Consider the following 19,332-nt stretch of genomic DNA (forward strand, 5'->3'; position numbering starts at 1 on the left):
GTCCCTACATTCAACAACCACCATCAACAGCTAATGCTGCTCCACCTCTAATGCAGCTCAAGGATTAGTTTGGCAGTCTAATGGTTGTAGTGAGGACAATGTCTATGACACCTATAGCAGCAGAAGTTACCCACATTCATCGCTCATTAATATTATATCATTATTAAAGATATTGAACCACACAAATGTTTTTGACTGCATCTCTAACAAAATTTACATCACTTTACATGACTTTGTGGTACACATTGGATGAGTAACTGTTGATTACCCTCAACAACAAATAAACACATACTTCATTATATTTGTGATGCATACCAGAGTCATCCAGAGAGGAGAAGATTTCTCTACTACGGCGTTACACTGAACACTCGGAATTATAAGACCACAGTAAAACTAGACAAGTAAAATATAGGCAGAGTCCTTAGACAGTATACAAACATCAGCTTAGAGAAAAATAAATATATATACTATATATATTTATTCTATATAATATATATAGAACACATTCAACAATAAGAAAACCTTCAGTCAACACCATTTACTTGCACATTTCTGAAGTGCAAAGTGGTCATTTCAGAGAAGTCAAGTCATTTTGGACGAGCAGTTTCAATTGAACCCTCATAACTCTATTATGCATTGCTGAGGGTTGAACGAGGGAAACACACTAGTTTGTTTACTAATATATTGTAAACTGTCCAGTATCAAGTGTTTGAAGAGTGTAAATATTTACCTCTGTGTAGCCATATGTACCTGATTTAGGTATTATGTAAATGTGCATTAGTGACACATAAAAAGGGTTATGTTGGCTTTGGGCGAGTTTGGATTTCCATTTCGACTTCATTAAATACAGACTTTGAGAGTTCCTCTTCCTCATCCTCTACCTGAAAATGAAACAGCGAGTCGAGTACAATAGGACAAAAACTCGAGTAGAAACTGTACTTGTACTCTGTCTAAATTTACATGGTATAATAGGGACTAAACTACATGTAGTTGTAATATTAGTAACTAGCTGGTATAATAGGGACTAAACTACATGTAGTTGTAATATTAGTAACTAGCTGGTATAATAGGGACTAAACTACATGTAGTTGTAATATTAGTAACTAGCTGGTATAATAGGGACTAAACTACATGTAGTTGTAATATTAGTGACTAGCTGGTATAATAGGGACTAAACTACATGTAGTTGTAATATTAGTAACTAGCTGGTATAATAGGGACTAAACTACATGTAGTTGTAATATTAGTAACTAGCTGATATAATAGGGACTAAACTACATGTAGTTGTAATATTAGTGACTAGCTGATATAATAGGGACTAAACTACATGTAGTTGTAATATTAGTGACTAGCTGGTATAATAGGGACTAAACTACATGTAGTTGTAATATTAGTGACTAGCTGGTATAATAGGGACTAAACTACATGTAGTTGCAATATTAGTGACTAGCTGGTATAATAGGGACTAAACTACATGTAGTTGTAATATTAGTAACTAGCTGGTATAATAGGGACTAAACTACATGTAGTTGTAATATTAGTGACTAGCTGGTATAATAGGGACTAAACTACATGTAGTTGTAATATTAGTAACTAGCTGATATAATAGGGACTAAACTACATGTAGTTGTAATATTAGTGACTAGCTGGTATAATAGGGACTAAACTACATGTAGTTGTAATATTAGTAACTAGCTGGTATAATAGGGACTAAACTACATGTAGTTGTAATATTAGTGACTAGCTGGTATAATAGGGACTAAACTACATGTAGTTGTAATATTAGTAACTAGCTGGTATAATAGGGACTAAACTACATGTAGTTGTAATATTAGTAACTAGCTGGTATAATAGGGACTAAACTACATGTAGTTGTAATATTAGTAACTAGCTGGTATAATAGGGACTAAACTACATGTAGTTGTAATATTAGTGACTAGCTGATATAATAGGGACTAAACTAAATGTAGTTGTAATATTAGTAACTAGCTGGTATAATAGGGACTAAACTACATGTAGTTGTAATATTAGTAACTAGCTGGTATAATAGGGACTAAACTACATGTAGTTGTAATATTAGTAACTAGCTGGTATAATAGGGACTAAACTACATGTAGTTGTAATATTAGTAACTAGCTGATTTAAAAAAGAAAAATTATGATTAAGATTATAATTGCTGTTTTTTGTCCAAATGCTATAATATGAGCGTCGATCCATTGTAAGCCGATTTAAGACAACAGTAAGGATGCTGTCAAATAATATGCTACAAATTCGCAAATTTGTAAGTTATATAATAATATATCAGATGCTACAAATATATATTGAAGAACTAATGACATAAACGAACTATACTTATAATACATGCATAAACAAAAATTAACAATTTTGAAACAAAAATATTTGCATCAATTGCTCAGCCAGTTGTGTTCTGATTGTTGTTTTCGTTAGAACAAACATCTTCTGGCAGTTCAATACCTTCCACAATGTCTTTTGACCTGGACTCTTCTTCTGTACTTCTGAACTAATCAATATTAGTGCACAAACAATTTTTTAGCAAGCAAAACTTTTACATTTAGCATTTCGCACAAATAATGATAAAATTTTAGCCGCATGCAAAGTTAAGCAGAACTTTCAACTAAAACTAGTCGTTCATATACCATCGTAAATGTAAACCATTTTTCACATACTTCGAAGTATCAAGACCCCGCTTAATAAGGAACTACTATTATTCTGATACAGTTACTAATAATTTCAATAGTGCTGCTTTCAAAGTGTTAACGAAAAAACAAAAAGCTAAGGAGTTTGAAAACGGACTTCGATACAAACAGAAACAAAGAAAAAATTAATTGGTATAGTACGAGTTTGTGGACACTTGTCGACTGATGACTTTCTAATATAGGTTTGTAAAGGTCACTGAATGTCAAAGTGTTGGTCAAATGGATATAGCGTTTAACTAAAGGGTGACGCTCTATTTTTCAACCCTTCTCCTATAGTGGCAGTCAAATAGAGGTGGCTTTCAAATAGTGGTGACATTTAATTAGAGGTTTTACAGTAGATTAGCCCTGTAATTCTCTCAATCTAGGCCTACACACTGCCCAAATACCTGCTCAACTCTCTTTACTTCAGGGATGTAAAACTGCATCATATTCTGCACTCCAGCCTTCAAAGTTACAGAAGAACTTGGGCAACCAGTGCACGCCCCTTGCATCTTAAGCTTCAGCACTCCGCTATCCGCATCAAAGCCCTAAAGTATTGAAAGCAAGTAATTTATCAGGTTATGTTGCTATGGGGATGGATAGGAAAACTGTTAACTGAAATTGAAGACGAAGAAGAAACAAGCGTGTGCAGTAGTAAACTTAACCACATATAAAATGTCTCCTCCATCTTCCTGCACCGTAGGTCGTATCTTTGTGTCTAGCAGCTCTTTGATATACTGAACTGTGTCATCATCATCGTCGTAGATCTCTACATTGAAAAAATGCATAGAGTAATTGTATTCTCAATTTGTATGAATAGATAACTCTGCCTAGAATGTTTTACTACCTAAATAGACTGCTGCAAGCACGGGCATAGACTGATGCCTTTTATAGGGTTCCAGCTTTTTACACGGATTACATCTTTTGATACAGAAAGTCTAAAGCAATTCTGTAAAGTGGAATCTCTACTTACGAAGGTGATTCCTTCCAGCCACCATTTCTCTCAAGTAGAAAATTATGGAAGTAGAAACCTATTTAACCATAGAAATGCCCTAATCTGTTCCAAGTCTACAGAAACTCAAATACAACACTTGTATAACTTATAAATACAGTATAAGCTTCTATAACGTGAATTATACATTACATAAACAATTTATGTAAAGTTTTTGCTTCGTACAATGTAAAGAATTCCATATAATGTAAAGTGTCAGGTCGGTGTAAATTCTCAAACTCAATTTGATTAACAAGAATCTCGTTGTTAGTCTTAAAAACATCACTTTCTCTCTTGTCACACTTGAGAGAGAAAAAATATATACAGGCAAACTTGGATAACTCAAACGTCACAGGACCGAGCGAAAGTGTTCGAGTTATCAGAGCATTCAGGTTATCAGAGCAGTCACAAGTGCATGTATTTATCCGTAGATACAAGTACATATACAAACTATATGTAAATCAAAAGCATGAATGGCTTGTTGCAAATTAAAAGGCTTCTAATGTAGTTTTAAACATTTTTATCAGAAAATATAGACATTTTTCTATCACTTGAGATTTGTTTGTTGTTTTAGGTGATGTGACTGCCAGGACATTTTCAAATTAAAATTGGCAAAACTTGATCGCTGTTGAAATGGTCAGAAGAAAAGACATCTTTTTCTTTTGAGCGTTTTAACCAAGATCAATTTTGCCGATTTTGCTTTAAGTTTATCCGAAGGTTACTTCGCTTTTCCTTGCTTTCGAAGGGCCATCACTAAGCCGATGTTTGGAAAAATTTGATCTTTTACAAAACTTTAGAAAAGTCGATAACGAAAATATTTTGCTGATGGTGGTAATAACATCGCCTAAGAACTACTAAAAGTTGATGTTTTTCTCTATGGCTAGGAATAAAGTGATATTCTAAAGCGATAACAGCCGTCTCGGTAGCCGTTGGGCAAAAAACTGTTCGAGTTAACGAAGTTGAGGTCGAGTTAGCTAAAGCAATTTATCATTGCGTGAGAACGGACCAAACTAATCCGTTCGAGTTAACCATTTGTTCGAGCTATTCGAGGGCGAGTTATCCGAGTTGGACTGTATATACAAGTACCCTGGCGATATAGTTGGCTATTAGTGACTGTCAGGTGTGTCGACAAAATACAGAAAATAAGTAGCTGAGCGATAGTTATAAAATACTTCCACAAGCCGATCTGTTGGTGCAGCCGCTGGAGTGTCGATATATCAAGCTTAATGTCATGAGCTTTTGTGTAGCCAAACGCGCTAATTTATGCTAACCTCGAACCGTGGCGAATAGCAAGACGATCAAACAGACTCTACAAACAAACAGCTCATAATACGTATGGAAAAGCTACGGCATATTTTTGTTATGCTTTACTTTAAGCATATAAAATATTTTACAATATTTTTTCTTTATCAAATAAATATTACTGTCTAGAAAAATGAAAAGAACCGATGTAAATTGGCATTGAAGGTGTGAGCTCCTCTCGACCTAATGTGAAATTACCATATTCATAAACTGAGTGAAATTGGTAAAAAGTAAAAAAGGGGCCGGATACAAACCGTTAATATTGCAGTTGCTGTGCAGTCCTTAAATTAAAAAGTGAACACTATTTTTCTCTTTTCGAAGTGCTAAAGAAGTGTGTTTGGAAAAATCTAGGAACGGATTAGGCAATTTACATGTATTTTACTGTTCTTATATATTGTAAAGTCCTTACAACATAAATGTTCTCTGAACAAATTATTTACGTTGTCGGAGCGTTTACTGACACACAAAACTACAATGCTTTAGCAAATTGCTTTATATGTTGAGTCAAAATATTGCTAAAAAATTGAAAAGTCGTGAGCTGATCGTATGTTAATTTTTAAAAAAGGCTTCACTGTAGAAGAAAAAATTCCATTGCAGAACAAGCCGTTTTCAATTTACCTGTAGCATTAGAGGATAATTCGAAACCCTCATTGACTATTGGGAGACCGCTGGCCAGAAAGTCAGTGATAGTCGCTAACACTTCGGCCTTGACCACCATCCAGTCGACTGAATCATCATCCACCTTGGTTACCGTGACAAAATCTGTGCCAAAGAAAACACCAACTACTCCAGGAGTTCGAAAGAGTGCTCTGAAACAACAAGTGGGTAGCACACAGGTGAGGGAACAGTCAAACAAAAATCGATCCTTTGATACACGAACTAACAAACCATAGATTTTTGACTATGTATGTAGTTATGTAAGTATTTCAGTATGATTAAAACTTTTCACACTCAAACTAGAGCTTGAAATTTTTTTCTCAAAGCTACATTAATAAGACTTGAGTCCTTACAAGTTTTAAAGAGCTTGTAAGAAGTTTCTAAGCTACATTCTTGTTGAACCACAGTCTATAGTACAAAGTAGAAGATTTACACGACATCAGGTGGTAGTAGATTATGGTCTATATTTTAAGGAAATTTAAGCCGCCATGAACCCGATACTAACATCCTCCAGTTAAGAACCATTCGATGGCTTCAGACAATTATTCCAGCTGTATTTGGTAAGAGAGAGAGGATGTGTGTGATGTACAGAATTCTCTTATGAGGAGATGTAGGGATGTTTTCCTAATTAAAACGCTTACCACGTCATCAAACTATGTGTTGGTAAATTACAATGAAAAATGTGGAGGCGAATGCAAAGGTTTGACCACTGAAGGAAGGTATAATTACAAAGTGAGCAAAACAATGTTCTAGAATGTTCTATGGTATTCTATAGATGTTCTATGATCTAGGTTGCCTTTTAGAGCACTATTCAATACCAAACAGCGCCTTAATTCAAGTGCAAAGCTTAATGGTTTACCTTAGCGTAAACCTTAAACTATGACCAAAATATTTGTATTTATACTTCCACACATACATGTACATACACGGATGGTACACCCACACACATGGTACATTCACCATCACATGTTTCAGTTTATGAACTTCCTGTTACTACTAGCTACAATTCATTATGACGACTCCTCTGCAATACTATTAGATTACCAACTTTTAAAACACATCTGTTCAACTCCTCAATAATTCCTGATTTCTGTCTTTTTTATGTTTGTTTACGCATGTAACAAGAAACATCATTTTGTGGCTGATTCACTGAAGAGTTATACTTACTTGTACATGTAATAGATAAACAGTACTTCAGCAACGTCTTGACTTGTCTAAACCTTAAGTGATACCACAGCTTTTACCAGCCCCATAATTATTGGCTATTTAAAGCAATATAATTGGCTAGCGATGTTGTATTTGAATACTCTATATATGGGGCACTGAGCTGAGTGTCTTACTTTGCGAGGGGTGCCTCCTGAGCCGCCCGAATATTTGGAAAATCTATTGTTCCTTCTGGAAGAACTTCACAACCTGGAATAAATTTGATACAATTCGGATTCGGCGTCTCTTGCGTCTGTATGAAGAGATTCCTCTGACCTACAAGAAACGTAATATAGCACAGACATAAATATATAGAATAAGAGCCCAGTTTTGTCAAGCTATTGCAAGATTGTAGCAGTGGTTGCTCTTAGAAGGATCTACAGCAGATATTTAATGATAAAATAAAGCATCACTGCTATCAAACAGCAAATGTGACAGCTCAATGACAACAAGGTTACAGGAGCTGACAAACCTCGCTAAGCTAGAGCAATGATGGTATAAATAATTAACGATAATTTAAACTGGCTAACGATATGTTGGTTCACAATTTTAAATCAGTAACTATTGCGTTGTCGGAAAAGCCATTTGACATTGAGTCAAGTACAAGACTGTTACAGTAAGTTTCCATACAATGATAGTGTAGTGACACTTGAGTGTGCCATTACCAACGTGGTATGCTGGGCCGACAAGCAGATCGTGTTCCCATAGGGCATTATAGTAGAGTGATGGTTGTGTGACGCCTTATGTCAACACATACGTCTGCTTGCATCATCAGTCCTTTGGTTGCTAAGGCAGTTTCCGTGACACAAAGAGTGTTTGTGTCGCACAAGTGTTTCGCTTCCAAACAGTGACACTGTGTCTTGACAGAATAAGAGCGACACGGCTGTTTCTGTGATGGCATTGCAGCGCCACATGGGGGTGTGTCACTACACCATCACTATATGGAAACTTCGTAATTATATAATACAATGTTTGATAACCTCTGATTAGTACTCACGCATAACTCATCAGTAATTTACCAAGAATATTGTACAAAGATCATAACTATGGTAGCTGTTACAGGAAGCAATATAATATGAATATAATAGTAATATATAATAACTAATAATACTAACTGGCCCACAGACATTTGTTACAACTGCTGTCAGCACTTCCTGTCACTAACAACTAGATTATGGGTGAAAATTTTACGCTATAATAAGAGATGCATGCTAACATGCTGCTAACTCCTCTTCAGAACCATTTGATCACTTCACAGTAGTATTTTATCTGTTTTGATGACAGATATGATGCATGTACATGTACTTCACATAATCCCTCTATGAGCACACAGCTCACTTATTGTAGGGGTTGTTTTCTACTTAAAATGCTTACCATAATCTCAAACTAAGTTTCAGTAAACTGCAAATATCGATCTTCAGTAGGTAGAAATATATATTAATCAATAGGTGATCAATTAAAAATATTTGTTAAACATGACTGGTCAAAATCCTGAAAAAAATTAAAATAAAGGCCAAAGTTGGAACCTGTGGACCATTATTTTGCTTCTAAACCGTCTAGTGCAGAGATGAGGCTTTAATTCATGCATCTAATTAGTGTAGATGTCAGAAATTTTTGGAACAAGCATGATAGCAAATCTTAATCAAAGTCAGAGAGCAGAAGGGTGATTCTATTTTAGCCTTTTTTTGCCTCGTAAATAATGATGAATAAAAACATTTATCATCGCTGAGGCTAGATTAAGCCTAACAACTCGAGTTGGATTTAGAAGTTTTGCTGTTACAGGAAGGACAATTAGCGTTGAAAATTTTCATGGAGAGGTCATCAAGCAGAAAATTTTGTTGTCAACCAAGAGATCATTGGTCTTGCTTATTCAAGGTTAATCTTAATGAAATTGGCAATAAATAAATGTGACATGCTGGTCCATTATGCTTTTGTATTTATCGTTTGCATACCATTGGTCAAGGCTGATTTCACAAAGAGGGTTTTTTCTCTCCATTTTAGAATTTCCAGAAGCAGCATGCTTACAAACCAGATGGCTTATCATGTTTAAGAGTAATTAAGTATGGTCAGTGAAAATAACCTTTATCGTGGGTGAGGCATTACTAAAAGTGTGAGACAAGAGACTTTATACATTAATAATAATATTTTAATATATGTAGGAAACAAAGCTAGATTTGCCTCTCTCAGCCTGCCCTTTACAAAATGGTGTGTTGAAATTCTAATAGCTATGCATATTGACTGTTGCCTATGCAATAACTTCCCATGGCACATGGGGCATGTTACATGGCACAAAGGTGACAGTTTTTATATTTGTTTGTAGGAAAAAACGTAATGTTTTGCATGTGCTGTTTGTGTAATATTTGAACAGTCTTGATAAAAATACAATAAAAGTTGCAATAATATAAAACCTTCCTGATATCAACGATACTGCGGTAGTGATATGAGAATGCTCATATTGATAGGCATCGGCACACAATAGATTCCAAGTCTTTAACAAGGTGTATCTACAAGACTGGGCACTATAGGAAGCACCCTAAAAAGTAGCAAAATGTTTGCCTGATGCTTATGAGGCTATATAAAACAAAATTATCGAGACGCCTCACACAGAATTAAATGACGTGGTTGCATTAGCATTTCATTTCTGTTGACCAAGTAGAGGGTTGGCTCCATAGCTATAACGACATTACGACTCCACTCGTTTGTCGTTGACACGCGCTACTGCCTATTCAATAACATCATTACTGAATAAAGCTAAGTTGTCTGCCCCACAATCCTTTGTATTTAATATATAAACTTCCCTGTTGTCAGAATTTCTTTTAAATAGTGCATGTGTATAGAGCGTCATGATTATTTTGTTTTGTGGGATAAGGGTGAGCATGGCATCCTGCTGAAGATTGCTGCCCTAAATACTTGTGAACTTATAGATTTGCTACTTATGAATATATCATGATACCACAACAATGAATTGAAACTGTTGGTGGCCGCAATATACCTACTATTCACCAGAATAAAATATTAGACAACTAACACGCATCAGTAGAACCAGGCATGATGGTGTAGGTATTCAAGACAACTTAAGTTTATTGTCATGTAAAAAATCAAACAGATATAATTTATTTCATGATTGCAATTGTAACAAAGTTAAATGAATGAACAGTAAAAAGCAAACAGGATATGCGTATCATGAGAAATCCCTGCGAAGATAGCCAAAACTAAACCCACAGCTTCATAAACCAAAAACTAAGAACTTACGAGCTAAAATGAACCTGTTGTATTTACCTGGTACTTTGATGAATGGCCTTAATCTAGAGTAAGTCAAGACAAGAGATGGTTTTAATGTATGAAGGCTGCGAGACTTTGCTGTGAGATCCAATGCATTCTTTCTACTAAATAATAGTACATGGGAGGAGATAAAGCAGGAAGACATTCAAAAGCTGAAAAATAGGCAATTTTTAGTGAGAAAATATAAAACTAGACTGTGCAAAGACGGTCATTGGTTAAATAAAAAACACCAGAAAGTTAGTCGTTATTTACCCAGCACTATGTATCAAAAGTGGTGATCAGGTCTTCCCTGGCTGTTTTAACCATGTTGAAGCAAACAGAAGGTCAAATTAGATAATAATAAATGATCATAAATTATTATATATAAAAATCTATCGTGCGTTATTCGAGCATGGATTGAAAAAAGACACTAGATCTAATAACTGTTGAATATTGAAAACTATAGGCCTACAGCATTCAAGCCATTGGCTCTATGCAAAATCAAAGAAAATTGTAGAGAAATTATAAATTTCTTGACCAATTCGTTCTTCAAACAAAAGCTTAACAAAGACATTTAGGTACTTCTAACAATCGTGCATTAGGTGACACTTGGTATATTTTATCCGAATTTGATATCGCTAATACACAAATGCAGAAAACTTATATCGATCGATATACAAGCAGCACCCGCCACAAGAGCATGAAAATATATAATTTTCAACTAACCAGACGCTAGAACAATTTCGAATACTTCTTGAGAGGCCACAAGTCCGGCTAGTTGTAGCACGGAGGCTTCCTAGAATATTGGTAAACATGCCGCAAAGATTTGCTACTGGCTAAACGAAAACATTCTAACCTTGATATAGCCGTACTGTTTAATTACAAAGCCTACACGTATATCGGGTGCGTTAAAAGGACCGTCGTACCAGTATCTAAGCAGGGTTATGTTTATGAATGCGCTAAGAGTCTAAGACTTTACTTAGACTACTTATACATTACGAGGTTGTAGCAAAGGCTTCTGCATTAGGTAATAATTTTAGAAATATTCGAACAAAAACAGGGCAAGAGAAGACAACATTTGTTGGTAAATGTGGTAAAAAGGTAAATTTGATAACGAATTGTTCAAACATTTTGGCAGTAAAATTGAGGTTTACCAAAAACTAGGTACTATTTACTTGTTAAAAAAATTGTAATGAAATCCTGCACTACTAGAAAGCAACTACCTTAATTATTCGCTCTAATTACCTGCACCCCACTGCCATCTTCTTGCAACACTCAAACTTTTCTCACCAAAAAATCATTTAGGCAATGGCCTGTCAGAGTGCAGAATAATTTGCATGAGTTGATTTGGCAGAGGGAACAACTTTGTTAGAAATTGAATCTCTAACCTCCTTTTCACATGGCCCTCTAGACTATGGCTGTTTTCCATTGCTTGTACGGTTTATTTTGCTCAGTAGATATGCAATAAAACCGTAAAGAAATAATAAATAACACAACTGCATTGACCTACAATTAGGGCTAGAAATAGTGTTAAAACTAAAGTTGTTTTGTGCTGTTTATACTGTTAGAAATGATGAAAATAACAATAAAGAATTATCATAAACAAGCAATCTGTAAAAGGGGTTATACAAATAGTAAAGCTACTTGTGTCAGTTATTTTGTAGTATCTCATTGTGACAGGTCCTTCCTACTCTCAGCTCCTTATCCGAAGCTCCAAATTGCCTACAAATACAATCACAAATACCACACAATATATAAACTAGAAACATAAACAGTAAATCACAAAATTGTGTGATGAATATGGTTATGCGAGATTAGGTATTCATGTTGATTTCAAAAGTCTTACTATCTGTCAAACATAATTCTAGCTTCACATAATTCTAGCTCTACATTTTTTGTATACAGCACTTGTTATAAGAGAATTCAAGCAGTTCAAACAGATGCAAGTAGCCAACCTTTGGAATACTTGGTTTCCATTTAGAACTAACAAGCTTTCTTAGTAGAGAAACAAAGGAGTGAGCAATTTGAGAATAGACCATTTTTTCCGTCCGCTCTTGTTCATGCTCTACATAAAGTTAACGCGTTATTTCATCTCCTAGAGATTGATTTTCGTGTGAACTAGGCAGTAGTTTTAAAAGCACTTGTTAAGCTTTTTGAGCGCTGAGAACTCTGCATTTTATTTGTGTATTAATTTTGGAACAGTTTTGGAAAATCTTTTTGTAGTACAACTGGCTTGTAATGTAGTGACTACTGAAGGTTTCCATAAAAAAGAGTGATCGCTGCAGGTCGTTGTGGTTTCTCTTATAGGTAGCTGGAAAGAACAGTTTTGAAAATTTTTGTTATAGTAGAAAGTGGTATTTTTGTTTTTTTAGTTTTCTCGCTAGAACATTTTTTGTAAAAGTATGAAAACAATGTTAGCTAACTGAGAAGAAGCACAGCATACAAACAGATACACACTAGCATGCACTCACATAAGCAACATGCATAAAATGATGCTACAACTAATGTTTATGAGTAGGAAATGTGCAAATATTAAGAGAAGAGCAAGAAGTTTTAAGATGCTGCAGGTAAAAGATAAATGAAGTTTTGGCAACTCAGTAGCAGAGCATAATAACCGTAAACTTTAACCTCATGTGTGGGACCCATGTCTCATGTACATGGGTAGAGATAAACTTCGCAACGAAATCAAACTAGCAATCTTTACTATAATAAGGGTTGTGTCTGTTCGTCTGAAGTCACGCCAGAAAAAAGATTACATCGCACGGGAATCAAACCCAGATGTTTGACTTGCCAGCCTGCGGCCCACAATTACTTTTCTAAATTTAAGAATAATTGCACACCTACATATAATTATCACACATGATGATCTCTCACGCCGGCGCGTGTGACTGCCAGCCTAATAGTGTTTATAAATAGCAGAGACAATAAGTAACCGGATGCAGTATAGCATAGAGGTATGTGTAGATGACTATAGCATACAGGTATGTGTAGATGACAATAGCATAGAGGTATGTGTAGATGACAATAGCATACAGGTATGTGTAGATGACAATAGCATACAGGTATGTGTAGATGACAATAGCGTACAGGTATGTGTAGAAGACAATACATGCAGGTATGTGTAGATAACAAGTGAAAGTGATGACATATTTTATTTCATGATTTGTGTATGTCATAATTGTAATTACAAATGAACATACCAAATTTATTTTTGCTGATACACTCAAAGACATATTGCACAATAAAACACTATATTGTGTATAACTTTTATCTAATGTAATTTAATGTGCTTTTTCATATCAAATGACACCGTTATTTGGTACAGCATCAATATCACTGCTAGTGTCCGTGTAATCAACAGAACCTTGATTTGTCACCTTAAACACCTGATATTCAAACTGGCAGACAAAAATGAGGCAAATATTCGACCATGAAATATAGAAACATACATGGTAAAATGGTGTTGAAAGGATAGGAAGTATATATATGGAGATAGTGTAAGATAACAAGAATTTGCAATTTTTAAGATAGTGTTCAAAGCTACAGTAGCCACTAAAAGCTTAATGTATTGTAATACAATACTTTTGACAGATAGCCACTACCACGTAGTAGTGAATGTCATATAACAAAGATGAAAAAACCAATGCATAAATATCTTACTACATACTGCATATATCTACCAATATGGGGCCCAGCATGTCGGCTGGCAGCAATGCTATTGTACTTGCTGACCTTTTAATAAACCGAAAACTTTAATGTCTTCCATTATTCTTATAACTATCATGCGTTTACGGTTTCTTTCAATATATTAATTTTGTCACTTACGCTGAAATAAAACAAACAAGTGAGGGCAAGCATACAACCCACAATGTTCTGTATTTTAATACACTTAACCTACTTGATTTTACTGCTGCTTCACAAGTATTAATTATGATCAACTTTTGGATGTTGTGTGAGTCACGAAAGACAGCTTTTATTTTGCGCCACCTCTCACAACGCGCATGGCGCATGTAGATTAACTGCTTATCAACTAGCTTCTAAAACTAATTAATATGGAACTGAAGTATTTAACACTGAACTTTGAATGCATTTGCACTTCTCGACTTCCAGTTATCAGAAAGTTGTGACTCTGCATAGCTAGCTAACAGCTCGAAATTGTTGAGTATTTACATTAGCAAATGATAAATTGATAATGTAAGTCGTGTCAGTTGTTCGAAAGTTCTGGTGTATCTTTTTTTAGCAGTTCTAGTGAAGAAACCTATTGTGATAGCGAAATAGGAAAAGCATTATTGCTTGTGACGAATGAAATGCGACAAGTCAATGACCTGAACCACCACACCTTGATTTTTAGAGTTGGGTAAACAAAACTGTGAGGTTTATAGTTAGTTGCAATTTTGTACACAACACTTATCTTATCGATAGCTGATAGCTTTGAAGTCTCCACCAGACTATGCATTCTTCGCTCACTGTTCTTAAAAAACCCTTGTGCTATTGGAAGGGTTGTGTACTGTTAGTGGAAGGTATTAGGATTTCTAGATTATTTCAGGTGTGTTTTTTCATGAGAGCGTTTGTAAAAGTTAATGATATAGTATGAATTCATGCAGTATACCCTTTCCTCCATTCCCTATTGTAACGAATTTAGTATCAATAGTCAGTGGTGGTTTATCACAAATTAGCATTGAAAAATGTCGGTTCTAATAGGCGCCTATAAGGCGCCCCTACGATCGTATCACTTTGAGACCCAAAAGACTTTGAGCCACATTTTTAAACTTCAAGTCATGTTTCTATAACTAAGACAAAACACATTCTAGTCAATTTTAATGGTATTTTATTTACTGCACTGTTGACTGTAAAGGACGGTGGAACTCAGTAACTTTAAAATGGCAAACAACAACAACAACAACAACAACAATCACAATAAAAACAAATAATAAAATTAAAGCCAAATTCTCTCGAATTTGTAAGCAAAACTAACAGATACTTTCATGAAATGATACTTCCGAATATAGATGGAACAATACACAAAAACATTTTGCATTTTGTGCAGCATATGCTAGTTTTCTCTGCGCAGCCTTCCCACCTACAGCGAGCATTTTTATTGAGTGTCATTGCTTCTGGCAAGATTTTTGCTCCATTCATCCAATGGCAGTACATTGAAAGTGGGACTATCTTTCTTGTAGCTCTTCATCTGTTTTTTTTCTCAAATTATTTTCTTTCATAGCTTTTTATTTTATTTAAAATTGTTTTCTTTAGCCGCTGGATTTAGCCATCAACTGTTCTTCCATAACAAAAACGGTAGTCAAATAAATGCACTGGCTTGTTTGAAAGATTGAAGGTTTCTATACGTGAGCCAGCATTTATTAACTGCTAAGTTTAAAAATGCATAATCACACCAATTGGCCATAATTTTGACCTGGCTGTTACTTGATAGTAAGAAATGGCTTGGTCACAACGATTTACACCTACCATTAATAAGTTTTATTTTTTGACGACTGCTGGTCTTAGAATGAATAAAGTTTTTTTGCTTTACACCATCTTCTATAATCTTTGACAGGGTGCAACCTATGCTAAGAAGGTACCATTAGAATGTGTTTTTTTTGTCAAACCATTTTATGACGCAGTTTTGTTCATTCTCTTTACTTTTTGCAACAAAGTGCTACATTGCATCTCTTTCTTTTGACTCCATTACCTTATCAGAAAAAAACTGTACTGGCACATATTTAGCACTAATCATTCCAGTGAAAGAGAATGAGAGGTGACAATTCCATCTGTCTACATGATCAATAAGTGGAATTGTTGTAAAAACCTTGTAACAGGATATGCTTGTCTGGCTCTAAATCACTTGTTGCACGAAGCACAGTTTCTACTCCCTGCACTACTGACCCATTTTCCAATTTGAATTTGGTAAAGGTTCCTTCTCCTCTATAAATCCCAAAATCATAAACTAATCCTCTTAAAACTGCCAAAACAAAGTTTTTTAAACTGGTGGAGTCTGGCTTTTTTGAAACATATTGCCTAGCTGACACCTGCTTGTAAATGAAACCATCTGCTTGTCAAGGCTTGAGCAACTTTCTCGTGGTAATTCTGTGCAGACCTTTCTGATACGCTCCACTGACGATATGACTTTCCACAATCGACCTGCTTTTAAGCTTCTTAATTTTCGAAAGCATCATCTACCTTTTTCAAGACGCTTCGTATCTTGAGAAAGCAATTTTTAGACATTTCATTCACAATAATAGGCACTTTGATTTTAATTGCCAATAAATCTTGAGGCGCTTCATGCCCATGAATCTTATTACTAAGCCGATACCAGAAATGTTTTGATTTATGTGTAGGTCACCCTGAGAGATTTCCTGAGTGCTGAGTATGATAACAATTTTTTAAATACTTGGTTATGGTTTCTATTGAAATTTCACCATCATCCATCTCAACAGGTTGATTTAATAACCTGAACTTACTAGCAAAGTTGTCACTTTTACGGTATGAGTAAGTTTTCTTTAAAGATTTCTTGGTCTTTGCTAGTAGTGGCTGAGCATCATCATCTGATTCCTCAGAATGATTTAAAAGAGAATTATTACTAGGATCATAGTCTACATTTGCATCACTGCCATATGAATATAGGTCCAGGCTAAAATTAGCAAGCCTTTCTAGTAGATCCTTGGCATCAATATCAGTTAGATTTCTGATAGTTATGGCGTCTTACAGTGCCTCGCGTTGCGTGTTTACAACTCGAGTTGTACAACTTGAGTTGCACAACTCAAGTTGCGAACACGCAACGCGAGGCACTTTAAGGCGCCATAGATAGTCCTTTTTGGTATTCCTAAGGAAAATAGGAATAAGCTTGTTTCCGATTTGCTAGTATTACTAGTATAAATAGTCAAAGCTCATTATCTCTGAATACTTTAATAATTTAGCTATTCAGCTAATAACATTTATAAATGCTATTAGCTGAGTGCCCGGCAGTGTCCGGGTAATAAAAGTCTTTGCACAGCAAATTGATTTTTATTTAACATATATCAACAGTTACCATTCTAACTTTCAAACTACATATCTTGAGAAAAGTGTTTTGTGGAGTTTAAATAAATTAAGAGAAAAATAAAACAACTGTAAAAGTTTTTAAACTTTGTCAAACAGCTGTAACTTTCAAACTTCATATCATGAGAAAAATGTTTTGTGCGGGTCAAATAAATAAAGAAACAAAATAAAACAACAATAAAAGTGCTTAAATGTAAACGTGAACTAATTAGCAAGTAACAGTCAAATTAAGGCTGTTTTTCTACGATTACAATAAAAGACAATTTGGTAATAATACAATTAATATGAACTGGAGAAAACAAAATAAAAATTCTGAATATGTTGAATTAGTAATAACAATTCGTGCATAGAAGTGTGTGTATAAAAAAGGTTACTGTTCCAGCATAAGCTATTCATCAAAACTTTGAATATGATGATACTAGTACCTATCGATATACAAACGTATAAATATCGGTATAAATTTCGGTATATATATATAAATTGTTTCCTCACCCCGGATACCCCGTATGGGTGGTAAATTCTGCTCTAACTCGGGTCTCCTACCAGAAACCTGGAAGTTTGTGCACTCGCCTCAAGATCTTAGCTGTTCCCAATAGCGCACTTTTCTGCAACTCACCTGAGTTGATTGTTGCTGGTATTCGGGCAAGCCACATTTTATGCGCCAGTGTTATTGCGCCTAGTGCCCCAATGACTACTGGGATTACAGTTGTTCTTACATTCCAGCATTTTTCAATTTCTTCTCCAAGAGGGAGATATTTCTCTACCTTTTCTTTTTCTTTGCTGGCTATATTGTAGTCATTGGGTACTGCTATATCTATTATAGTAGCTCTCTTGTTCTCCTTGTCTACCACCACTATATCTGGTTGGTTTGCTAGGACATGCTTGTCAGTTTGGATATAGAAGTCCCAGAGGAGCTTAGCGCGGTCATTTTCAGTGACCTTACCAGGAGCTTCCCACCAGTGTTGTGGTTTATTAAGGCCATACTCATCACATAGACTTCTATACACAACACCTGCGACATGATTATGTCGCTCAGTTTATGCGTTCCCTGCTAGCTGCTTGCATCCACTGATGATGTGTTGGATGGTCTCAGGTGCATCTTTGCACAGTCTGCATCTAGGATCGTCTCTAGTGTGATAGATTTTCGTTTGGAGTTGCCTTGTTGGGAGCACTTGCTCCTGGGCTGCCATGATTAGGGACTCTGTATTGGCCGTTAGGTTTCCTTTGTTCAGCCACATATATGTCTGTTGAAGATCGCCAACCTTAGATATTTGTTGGTGGTAAGCACCATGAAGAGGTTTCGTGTGCCAGTCAATTTCCTCATCATCAGGGCGTAGGTCCGTTGTAAGAGCAGCCGATTGAATTTCAGCTAGCAACTGATAAGTTGCTAGCTGAGATGGCCATGGAGGCTGCATATGCTTTGATGCTTTGCTCCTCTTCTTTCACTGTCTGCTGTACACTTTTGAGTCCCCTACCACCATCTTTCCTATCAAGATACAATCTAGTAGTGTCAGATTTTGGGTGGAGTGCTCCATGCATGGTCAGCAGTTTACGAGTTGCTATATCTGTTTCTTTGATAGCTTCCTCAGTCCACTTTATTATGCCTGCTGGATATCTTATTACTGGCAGTGCATAGGTATTTATTGCCATGACTTGGTTCTTGGCATTGAGCTGGCTCCGTAAGACCTGCCGAAGGCATTTCTTGTATTCGGTAATGGCTTTGTGACGTACCTCGGCTTCGTGGTTGATGTTGCTTTGCATAATCCCCAAGTACTTGTACCCTTCTTCTATATCTTTGATGGTACCATTTGGCATTCTTAGGCCATCTGTGAACATAGAATGGCCTTTCTTAAGAATTAGCCTTCCACATTTCTCAATACCGAAGGTCATTCCGATGTCCTTGCTGTATACCTGAGTGAGGTGTATTAGCGAATCAATGTCCCTTTCTTTGTTAGCGTACAGCTTGATGTCATCCATGTAGAAGAGGTGGTTTATCTTGGTGCCACTCTTAAACTGGTACCCATATTGAGTCTCCTCCAGCATATTGCTTAGAGGGTTTAGGCATATATATATATATAGCAATATATATATATAGCAATATATATATAGCAATATATATATATATATACATATATATTGCTATATATGTATATATATATATATTGCTATATATTATTGCTATATATA

General features: G+C 35.5%; 1 protein-coding gene across 1 annotated transcript; it reads right to left on the reverse strand.

The window, feature by feature from the left end:
- Positions 1-291: 291 nt before the first annotated feature.
- Positions 292-10,978, reverse strand: LOC137387133 (NFU1 iron-sulfur cluster scaffold homolog, mitochondrial-like). Its single transcript, XM_068073447.1, has 7 exons — positions 10,837-10,978; positions 10,129-10,235; positions 6,987-7,125; positions 5,608-5,798; positions 3,362-3,465; positions 3,104-3,244; positions 292-881 (listed from the first exon to the last, which is right to left on the reverse strand). Exons 1-7 carry the CDS (start codon positions 10,923-10,925, stop codon positions 798-800), a joined length of 855 nt encoding a protein of 284 aa, XP_067929548.1. The 5' UTR covers positions 10,926-10,978; the 3' UTR covers positions 292-797.
- Between the last annotated feature and the right edge of the window lie 8,354 nt (positions 10,979-19,332).

This window comes from Watersipora subatra, chromosome 2 (assembly GCF_963576615.1).
Source record: "Watersipora subatra chromosome 2, tzWatSuba1.1, whole genome shotgun sequence".
In the NCBI taxonomy this organism is placed as follows: domain Eukaryota; kingdom Metazoa; phylum Bryozoa; class Gymnolaemata; order Cheilostomatida; family Watersiporidae; genus Watersipora; species Watersipora subatra.